General features: G+C 34.2%; 1 protein-coding gene across 1 annotated transcript in view; it reads right to left on the bottom strand.

Moving 5' to 3' along the window:
- LOC130242031 (galectin-9-like) overlaps positions 1 to 10,991 on the bottom strand; it is a 17,229-nt gene extending 6,238 nt beyond the window's left edge. The window contains exons 1-6 of the mRNA XM_056474050.1: positions 10,854 to 10,991; positions 4,277 to 4,365; positions 1,694 to 1,898; positions 1,430 to 1,549; positions 137 to 166; positions 19 to 48 (exon numbers count right to left, since the gene is read on the bottom strand). Coding sequence (XP_056330025.1) covers positions 19 to 48; positions 137 to 166; positions 1,430 to 1,549; positions 1,694 to 1,898; positions 4,277 to 4,365; positions 10,854 to 10,889 — 510 coding nt within the window. The 5' untranslated portion in view covers positions 10,890 to 10,991. The remainder of the gene's footprint in view (positions 1 to 18; positions 49 to 136; positions 167 to 1,429; positions 1,550 to 1,693; positions 1,899 to 4,276; positions 4,366 to 10,853) is intronic.
- Between the last annotated feature and the right edge of the window lie 516 nt (positions 10,992 to 11,507).

The following is an 11,507-nucleotide window of genomic DNA, read 5'->3' as shown; positions in this document are numbered from 1 at the left end:
CTAATATTTCCATCTCACCGCATAGCCTGCTTGGGGAGGAATGAAACCCTGGAATGAGAATAGAGTAAGTACAAAGGTACTGCAGAGTTATACTGTAACTTAAGTTAAGCTATGAGCTTATTTTGCTGTGACTTACTGGATAGGCTGGTTGTGGAGGGAAATAGGGCTGCAAAGACCAAACAAAAAATCATGTTGTTTAGTTTTGTGTTACATTCACAAATGCTCATAGAAATCTACAGCATGCATTAAAAATGTATTTGGACACTTCAAGCCATACACATTTATTAAATTACACTGGCAATCAGTTTAATGCAGTAAATAAAACCTTTGATAATTCTACCATTGTAATGATCAATTTCTAATTTGTGCAGTTTTTTTCTAGTAGTAAGTCATTCACTTTCTTCTGTTCGATCCCTTCTTTATTAAAATGTATGGTAACACTTTACAATAATAAATAATAATGTGTTAATATGTACACTAAACATTACTTTATTATGAACAAGTGATGAGTCTAACTTTTGTTTTGATGAGTCTAACTTTTGTATGAACAAGTGACGTTTCCAACTTTTTGTTAGTGATGAGTCACTAACTTTTTTTCCCTTTATATATATATATATATATATATGCAGAGTCACTGATTCGATCCAAGACCAACGACGAGATGATCCCAAGGTTTCCATATCCTTGACCTGGCCGAATCCTGAACAACTACTGCGATGGTCCTGGAGGAGTGGAGAACATGAGACTGATTCCTATGACGCTCCAGAGACAGACGAGTCTTCGCTGAGGCCAGCTTCCAGCCTCCGCCACTGAGACTGCAGCTCTGCACAAGACGTTTGGCCAGCGGAGAAATTAAAATGGTCGTGCCCAACTGAGCCTGGTTTCTCTCAAGGTTTTTTTTTCTTCACTTCTGCCTTTAGTGAAGTTTTTTTTCCCTCTCCGCTGTCGCCACTGGCTTGCATGGTTCAGGATCTGTAGAGCTGCGCATCGTTGGATTTGCTCTTCAATATTTGGACTCTCAGTAGTGATTATTAAACCACACTGAACTGAGCTCAACTGAACTGAACTTAAACACTACAAACTGAACTACACTGTTCCTATTTACTGTGACCTTTTATGTGAAGCTGCTTTGACACAATCTACATTGTATAAGCGCTATACAAATAAAGGTGAATTGAATTGAATATATATATATATATATATATATATATATATATATATATATATATATATATATATATATATATATATATATATATATATATATATATATATATATATAGATTCATGTGATGAATTACACTTGGAGTTGCTCTTTGATTTCACACATCATTTCAAAACATACTAGCAAATGATTGCCAAAATGGCTCAGAAAAAGGAAGTGCGAGAAAAGATTTGTAATGACCACATGTGCATTTTTTTCCCTCACCGCAGGATTCTGGAAGGCAACAGAGTTTACTTCCACCATTCCCTCCACTGCGACTGTGTCGACCTGAGTGAATGGTATACGGTGTTTGTAGTCCATAAAGTGTCTGCCATTTGTAGATATCTAGGCAAATCCAGAAAAGTAAGAAGAGGTCAAACTCCTATGCGATAATTTATAACTCAGTACACTTAAATAAATCAAAGAAATATGGCCGATGGGGCTAATGCTGCTCAAAAACACTTTAGAAACAGAGTGAACATTCTGTACCTTGTATCTGTCTTGGGCCACGAGGATCTGCAAGGTGAATGTTTGTCCTTGAGCAAAGGGAGATTCATACTTTCGCTCCTCTGAGCCCCAGGTCTTGTTCAGATATGAGTTGTGCACTACATAGTCAGTGTCTTCATAGCGTGGGTTAAAGTGAAGAGCAACGTTAGCCCCTGAATGAGAACCACACTGAAGGTTCACATGAAACCTGCAGGACAAAGAACAATCAAAGGCTTTAAGACAAACTGAGGACGTGAAAGTGTAATAAGGAAGTGTGACAAAACAAGTATTTCAATAGATAGATGGTTCTAAAATACAATAATCAAGAAATGACACTTGATTAATCATTTAACTACACTTTAAGTGTTAAAGCAAAACACACACGCACACATAGTAGTGCTGGGCAAAAATGAATCATGATTAAAATCATCCAATGTAACAGTCTGTTTTGACACAAGATATGTGCGTACATATATTTATTATGTATATGTCAGGAGTGCCCAAACACGGTCTTGAAAGGCCGGTGTCCTGCATAGTTTAGCTCCAACTTTGTTCAACACACCTGCCTGGAAGTTTTGTATACCTAGAAAGAGCTTAATTGGCTGGTTCAGGTGTGTTTAATTGGGGTTGGAACTAAAATATGCAGGACTCCGGCCCTGCAGGACCAAGTTTGGGCACCCCTGGTATATGTGATACACACATACATAAGAACAAAACTAAACAAAACAACCCTGCAATATCCACAGACCACAACGGAAATGTGTCAGGGGGCCACAAAAAGTGACAAACTTGGCTGCTTTCTGTTTAGATGTCAGATTAGGGCATAAAAACATACAAAGAACAAAAAAAGTAACTTATTGGGGTCTCTCAACACATTTTCATTGAGGTCTGCTTTATTTGCAGCACATTTCTTTATTTGCATGTGTTGTCAAACTGAGGAAGATGTCTTTTCATGTTGTTAATGTATTTTTTCTATTTGCATGGGTTTACATAACCTGCAGCAACACTGTAAAAAAGTTGACAACTTAAAATTTCAAGGCACTCAGCTTTAGGTAATTTCTGAGTTTACTCAACTTAAATCGAGTCAAGCGCAGTACTTGGGTTGAAAGTTGAGTCAACTCAAAAAAGCTCTGCAGTAAGTTGCCTTACAATTTTGAGTTGAGTCAAAGACTCTAGAATACATCAGACGTGTTACTCGTATAGTTTTAAATGGGGAAAAGTGTAACAATCAATATGGCGAATGAAGCCCCACTTACTACAGGAGCCAATCATAAATTGCTATTGACAGACGTTTCTTAAGGGAGAAGCTCGGACCAGACATGTGCTTTTACGACAGTTTTTGTGGTCAACAAATGCACTGGAATTTCGGTAATACTTGCTTCACAGACATAAAAAATATATCCAAATAAAGCTTGAAATAGGTACTTTTGAATGAACCAAGTGCACTTGAAAACAAACATTTTCTGGTTTTGTAATCTGTATGAAATGAACGTGAGGTACAGTCCGTCCTGCACATCACATGACAGCAACTACTCAAACGCCGCCGCTGTCATTTCTGGAGGAGATTCGCCATCAAAACCAAGTTGTGGATTACTTCTGAAGACCAGCGCAATCTGAGGAAGCATTAGCTAGAAGATGATAATGTGTAGAACAGTCATAAACGAGGTTGGTGTCGCGATCTCGTTCTTTTCGAGTGTACATGCGCATTAGCTCGGCCACTCTGAAAATATGCTGATTTTGTTTGATTCAGACATTTAGAAGTGAAACATATGAGACAATTGTTGTTTACGTTTATTGGTGATTCCTAATATATATTGTAATCGTAAGCTTGGGAAACAGTTTTGGAGAATTTGATGTTTCCCCATTCAGACAGAATGCCCAAACATACTGGCTGAGAGGCGTTTCAAAAATGGCTACCGAGTAAACTGACTTGCCTTAAAGGGACTTTGGTTGAGTCAACTTTTTTTTTTTTACAGTGAAGTTTGAGCTCTCTCACCCCCCGTAGGCTAGATTCTAAAGTGTGCATATGATGGACTTTGTGAATGTAGCTGCATGGTGGTAGCTACATGCAACAGTAAATCCAGATTACACACTGTCATACTACATATAACAAACTTTTTAGAAGTTCTAATGTAATTTCCTTTTCAAAATTAGTAGCATCTCAAAAAAAGTAGGCCTATGCAATTTCTGAAACAACCAGTCACTAGGTTTGTAATACTAATCAGCTGACAAGTTAAATATTTCCCTACTTTAGTAAAACAAAAAACAGTGTGGAGCAGTGTGTGTGACCATAAAACAACTAAACTATTAACAATAAAAGTTAAGCTTGTTAAAAACAAACTCTATGTGTAATATCATTGTTGCAACTCTTTATCACACTGAATTAAAATTCAGCAGATTACACTATTAAAAATAAAGGCAGCTGGAATATCACACTTTTTGTTTTTACAGTAATGCAGAAGAACCTTTTGGTGAAAAGTTATTCACAGAAGCACTTTTCCATAAAGAGAAAAATGTTTTAATAAACTAAATAATCTATCCACCTAAAAAGTTTTGTTTTTGAAAACTTTTTTCATTATTCCTCACCTGTTAGCACCTGGTAAAACCCGTCCACTTATGATAATGCTTTTCCCGTCCTGCAGGCCTCCCTGGATTGGGCCGCTGAATGGCATTTTCTGTTTTGATGTAAATATTAATACAACACAAAACATTAGTAGGCATACTGGTAATCGGGTAGAAAATGATTACTACTTTTCTAACCACAAACCTATGTCCCATTTCCAGCTTTGAATATCGTTTTAGTCTGTATTTCGGCCAATAAATGAATAGAATTACTTGGTTAGCAGGATATGGAAATGAAATTAGGGCATGTGAAAGTTTCAAATTACACTCCTTTCCTTCAGCAGGTGTTTTGTGTTCATTTCAAACACCTTATTCTGGCTGTCCAAACTTTAATTACTTCACGGTTAGACTACTGCAATGCACTTTACTGTGGCATCTCAAAATCACAAATTTTTGTCAGTGCAATAGCACAGTGGTTCGAGCATATGGTGCAAAAAGGCTCTTGGCGTCCCGAGTTTGAATCCCGGATCCTCAGTCCAGACTAAAACATAGAGGGGACAGAGCTTTCTCAGTGGCGGATCTGTGGTTATAAAACTTTTTGTCCATTGAGATTAGAATGGTTTCATTACTATTTATTTATAAATCCCTCCTAAAAACTTACCTGTTCAGTTTGGCCTTTTAATATTATTTTAATGTTCTTTTATACTGCTTAATTTTTCGTTTCTCTTGGAGTATTTTTATATTTTTATAATCTGTCTCTTTATTTTACTCTGTCTTATGTACAACATTTTGGTCAGTCTTGTGGCTGTTTTTAAATTTGCTTCATAAATAAATGAACTTGAACTAATTCAGAATTCCTGTAAATTTAATTCTCTCATCATTTGAATATCAATGATAGTCATTTTTACTTTAATGTGCTCTATTCTCAAACTTTTTTCACATTTACCTACACTGCTTTTACCTTCTACTTATTGGAAATAGTGTCATTATAACATTTTGAATTATATTAATGCCCAATTTCTCCAAAACGCTGCAGTAAGAAGGTTTCATGTGAAGTACACATATAGTATAGGATGTCCTGTATAATAACTGACTATTGTTTTTTCTGCTTATTGGAAATGGGATCTTTATAACATTTTGACCTATATTAATAACCAATTTCTTTAAAATGCTGCAGTAAAAAAAGTTTTTGTGAAGTACACATATAGTATGGGATGTCCTGTATAAAAACTGGCCATTGTTTTTTCTACTTATTGAAAATGGGGTTTTTATATCACTTTATATTATGTTAATGTCCAATTTCTCCTAAATGCTGCTGTAAGAATGTTACATGTGAAGTACACATATAGTATGGGATGTCCCGTATAAGAACTAACTAGAGTTTTTTTTTGTACTTATTTGAAATTGGGTCCCTAAAGCACTTTTTGTTATGTTAATGCCCCATTTCTCCAAAACTGACCATTGTTTTTTTCTACTTATTGCCAATAGGGTCCTTATAACACTTTGAATTATATTAATAACCATTTTTTTTTCCAAATTGTTGCAGTAAAAAGGTTTCATGTGAAGTACACAAATAGTATGGGATGTCCTGTATAAGAACTGACCATTTTTTTCTACTTATTGGAAATGAGGTCATTATGACAGTTTGAATTATATTAATAACCAATTTCTTCAAAACGCTGCAGTAAAAAGGTTTCATGTGAAGTACACATATAGTATGAGACGTCCTATATAAGAACTGACCATTGTTTTTTATGCTTATCGGAAATGGGGTCATTATAACACTTTGAATTATAATAATAACAAATTACTCCAAAACACTGAAGTAAGAAGGTTTCATGTGAAGTACACATATAATATGGGATGTCATTTATAAGAACTGACCATTGTTTTTTTCTACTTATTTGAAAAGGGGTCTTTATAACATTTTAATTTATATTAATACCCAATTTCTTCAAAACGCTGCAGTAAGAATGTTTTGTGTGAAGTACACATTTAGTATAGGATGTCCTGTATAATAACTGACCATTGTTTTTTTCTACTTATTAGAAATGGGGTCTTTTTAACATTTTAAATTATATTAATGCCCAATTTCTCCAAAATGCTGCAGTAAAAAGGTTTAATGTGAAGTACACATATAGTATGGGATGTTCTGTATAAGAACTGACCATTGTTTTTTTTTACTGATTTGAAATGGGGTCTTTATAACATTTTGATATTTATTAATACCCATTTTCTTCAAAACGCTGCAGTAAGAATGTTTCGTGTGAAGTACACATATATTATTGGTTGTCCTGTATAAGAACTGACTATTGTTTTTTTCTACTTATTAGAAATGGGGTCTTTATAGCACTTTATGTCATGTTAATACCCCGTCTCTCCAAAACGCTGCAGTAAGAAGGTTTCATGTGAAGTACACATATAGTATGGGATGTCCTGTATTAGAACTGAACATTGTTTTTTTCAACTTATTGGAAATGGGGTCTTTATAACACTTTGAGTAATGTTAATACCCAATTTCTCCAAAACGCTGCAGTAAAAAGTTTTCATGCGAAACACATACACAGTATGAGATGTCCTTTATAAGAACTGACCATTGTTTTTTTCTACTTATTTGAAATGGGGTCTTTATAGCACTTTATATTATGTTAATAACCCATTTCTCCAAAACACTGCAGTAAAAAGGTTTCATGTGAAGCACATACACAGTATGGGGTGTCCTTTATAAGAACTGACCATTGTTTTTTTCTACTTATTTGAAATGGGTTTTTTATAGCACTTTATAATATGTTAATACCTTGTTTCTCCAAAACAGTGCAGTAAGAAGGTTTCATGTGAAGTACACATATAGTATGCGATGTCCTGTATAAGAACTGAACATTGTTTTTTTCTACTTATTGGAAATGGGGTCTTTATTACACTTTGAATTATGTTAGTACCCCATTTCTCCAAAATGATGCAGTTAAAAGGCTTTATGTGAAGTACACATGTAGTATGGGATGTCCTGTATAAGAACTGACCATTGCTTTTTTTCTACTTATTTGAAATGGGGTCTTTATAGCACTTTATATTATGTTAATACCCCGTTTCTCCAAAACGCTGCAGTAAGAAGGTTTCATGTGAAGTACACATAAAATATGGGATGTCCTGTATAAGAACTGACCATTGTTTTTTTCTACTTATTGGAAATAGGGTCATTATGACATTTTGAAGTATATTATTACCCAATTTCTCCAAAACGCTGCAGTAAAAAGGTTTCATGTGAAGTACACATATAGAATGGGATGTCCTGTGTAAGACCTGACCATTGTTTTTTTTTACTGATTTGAAATGGGGTCTTTATAACATTTTGATTTTTATTAATACCCAATTTCTTCAAAACGCTGCAGTAAGAATGTTTCGTGTGAAGTACACATATAGTATGGGTTGTCCTGTATAAGAACTGACTATTGGTTTTTTCTACTTATTAGAAATGGGGTCATTATAACATTTTGAATTATAATAATTCCCAATTTCTCCAAAACGCTGCAGTAAAAAGGTTTCATGTGAAGCACATACACAGTATGGGATGTCCTTTATAAGAACTGATCATTGTTTTTTTCTACTTATTTGAAATTGGGTCTTTATAGCACTTTATATTATATTAATACCCCGTTTCTCCAAAACTCTGCAGTAAGAAGGTTTCATGTGAAGTACACATACACAGTATGGGATGTCCTTTATAAGAACTGATCATTGTTTTTTTCTACTTATTTGAAATTGGGTCTTATAGCACTTTATATTATATTAATACCCCGTTTCTCCAAAACTCTGCAGTAAGAAGGTTTCATGTGAAGTACACATATAGTATGGGATGTCCTGTATAAGAACTCACCATTGTTTTTTTCTACTTATTAGAAATGGCGTAATTACGACATTTTGAATTATATTAATAATCAATTTCTTCAAAACGCTGCAGTAAAAAAGGTTTCATGTGAAGTACACATATAGTATGGGATGTCCTGTAAAAGAACTCACCAATGTTTTTTCTACTTATTGGAATAGGGGTCTTTATAACACTTTGAATTATGATAATATCCAATTTCTCCAAAACATTGAAGTAAGAAGGTTTCATGTCAAGTACACGTATAGTATGGGATGTCCTGTATAAGAACTGACCATAATTGTTTTCTACTTATTTGAAATGGGGTCTTTATAGCACTTTATATTATGTTAATATATCGTTTCCCCAAAACGCTGCAGTAAGAAGGTTTCATGTGAAGTACATATATAGTATGCGATGTCCTGTATAATAACTGACCATTGTTTTTTTCTCCTTATTAGAAATGGGGTCATTATAACAGTTTGAATTATATTAGTAACCAGTTTCTTCAAAATGCTGCAGTAAAATGGTTTATGTGAAGTACACATATAGTATGGGATGTCCTTTATAAGAACTGACCATTGTTTTTTTTCTACTTATTTGAAATGGGGTCTTTATAACATTTTGATTTATATTAAAACCCAATTTCTTCAAAACGCTGCAGTAAGAAGGTTTTATGTGAAGTACACATATAGTATGGGTTGTCCTTTATAAGAACTGACCATTGTTTTTTTCTACTTATTTGAAATGGGGTCTTTATAACATTTTGAATTATATTAATACCCAATTTCTTTAAAACGCTGCAGTAAGAATGTTTCATGTGAAGTACACATTTAGTATAAGATGTCCTGTATAAGAACTGACCATTGTTTTTTTCTACTTATTAGAAATGGGGTCTTTATAACATTTTAAATTATATTAATGCCCAATTTCTCCAAAATGCTGCAGTAAAAAGGTTTAATGTGAAGTACACATATAGTATAGGATGTCCTGTATAAGAACTGACCATTGTTTTTTTTTCTACTTATTTGAAATTGGGTCTTTATAGCACTTTATATTATGTAAATGCCCCATTTCTCCAAATTCCGGTAGTAAGATATCTTCATTTGAAGTATGCATAATTTATGGGATGTTCTGTACAGGAACTCATCATTGTTTTTGTCTACTTATTGGAAATGGGGTCTTCATAACACTGAGTAATGTTAATACCCAATTTCTTCAAAACGCTGCAGTAAAAAGGTTTCGTGTGGAGTACACATATAGTATGGGTTGTCCTATTTAAGAACTGACCATTGTTTTTTTCTACTTATTGGAAATGGGGTCTTTATAACACTTTGAGTAATGTTAATACCCAATTTCTCCAAAACGCTGCAGTAACAAGTCTTTATCTGAGGTTTAGTATGGGATGTCCTGTATCTGACCTGACCATTGTTTTTTTTTTTCTACATATTTTAAATAAGCACATTTCTCCAAATTGGTGCTGTAAAAATAATTCTTATGTGGTATATATGCATATGGCATGGGACATCCAGTATCAGACCAGATCAGTCTTTTATTTAACTCAACTTATATTTAACTTTTATTTAATTCAAACAATGTCTTTATAGCACTTTAAAGACTTTTATAGCTCATTAATAGCACATTTCTCCAAAATGCTGCAGTAAGAAGGTTTATTATGAGGTATGCATATAATATTGGATGTCCTGTCCATTGTTTTCTTCTGCTCATTTAAATGAGGTCTTTCACATGACGTATGCATGTATACTGTCGCAGAACCAAGCTTTGTTTATTTTTTCTACTTATTTCTTTCTAGCACTTTAAAGTGTGTTAATGGTATATTTCTCTAAAATGCTGCAGTAAAAAGGTTTCATGTTCTATTCTACTTATAACAAATTAGGTCTTTATAGTCATCTAAAGTGTAATAATGCCTCATATCCCATATACTGAAAGAAAGCATACCTTTTAAATCCCCTTTAAATTAAATAAACATATATTTGTAACTCAGACGATGTTTTGTTGGACTACTTAATGACTGTATTCACTTTCTGAGGTTAGCCAAGTTGTATAAACTTGAATTCAACCGTATTTACAATGTACTGTAGTAGGAGAAATAGAAACGCATTCCGGGTATTTAGAAATAGTATAATTATTCTGTCCGTTCGATCTGCTATAAAATCAGTTGAAGCAAAAAGATAAACTTAAAGAAATTACAGAAAAGCCCAAACCCATTCCTTAAAACAACAACACTGTCAAAAAAGAGCTAATAACTTGTTTAATAAAGCATACGTGGCAGGAAAGAGGGAGAAACTGATATTTCGTTATAATATTTCTTTTCTGGGCGAAATGAGTGCTCTGTGGAGCGCTCTCTGTGTGGCTGCTGACATTACCGTAATCATAGTAATACGCGCGCACCAAAATATAAATCGCGGCTGGCTTGACTGTTTTTCCGAACCGCGGCTGGCTTGACCGAGGATATAAGAGGACAAACTCGAGGATATAATCTGACTTCCTAAACTATAAAGAACGAAACAAAGTCAGAAAGAAACCCCTCCCTATGTGTGTCAACTTGCCCCAAGCCCCCTTTATTGTGGATTTTGCTGCATTTTATAAGCAGGCAAAAAGTCTTAGTAACTCAAAAGCAAAGTAACTTAAAACAGTCCAAAACCTTACAAATAGGAAGTATTAGGGAGATACAAATTCAGATTTTTTCCAGAACACAAATAAATAGTAGGGACTTACCGGGTTATAGAAAGGTTGTTGCTGGTAAAAAGCCATTCTTCCAGTTATTTTTCTTGCAGCTTCAAGTGAGCAGACAAAACCGATGGACAAAGTGACTCCTCCTGAACACAGCAGTGGTATAAGAACCCCCTCCAAATGTCCGGTTTCCAAAGAAAAACGCGTCAGGTTTCGCTTTCACCTTTTACGATAAAACAGGAAGCTAGGCTGAGGTACAGTATGGGGTAAAATATATTATTCAAAAACATAGTTTAAACTGTATCTGTAGATAAACGTTTATTCACATAACCAACCCGTTTTAGAATCAAGAGGGATATATTGCAATAATCCTAAACATTGATGGACATTTTTCGGTCATCGCAGAAAAGTTATTTCGAGCAGGAGGCGGTTGGTCTAATTAAAAACAGGTGCAAAATAGGCTTGAGGTCACACTCTTTGAAAATATTCTGTAAATTCTCTATTACTAAGCACAAACTTGCCATAAAATGCGATATTAAATTGATATATAAAGTAACCTTATATTCAACAATTATTGGTGACAATTTACCAGTCATAGCTATATTTCTATTTCTGATATTCCTTTATTTCTTAGAAATAGCTGTACTTCTAAGTCCAAGCCATAAAATAATCAACGATAAAGAGGATTGTAATATTTAC

The sequence above is a fragment of the Danio aesculapii genome, chromosome 15, assembly GCF_903798145.1.
Source record: "Danio aesculapii chromosome 15, fDanAes4.1, whole genome shotgun sequence".
Taxonomy (NCBI): Eukaryota; Metazoa; Chordata; class Actinopteri; order Cypriniformes; family Danionidae; genus Danio; species Danio aesculapii.
This window is presented reverse-complemented; position numbering and strand designations above follow the sequence as displayed.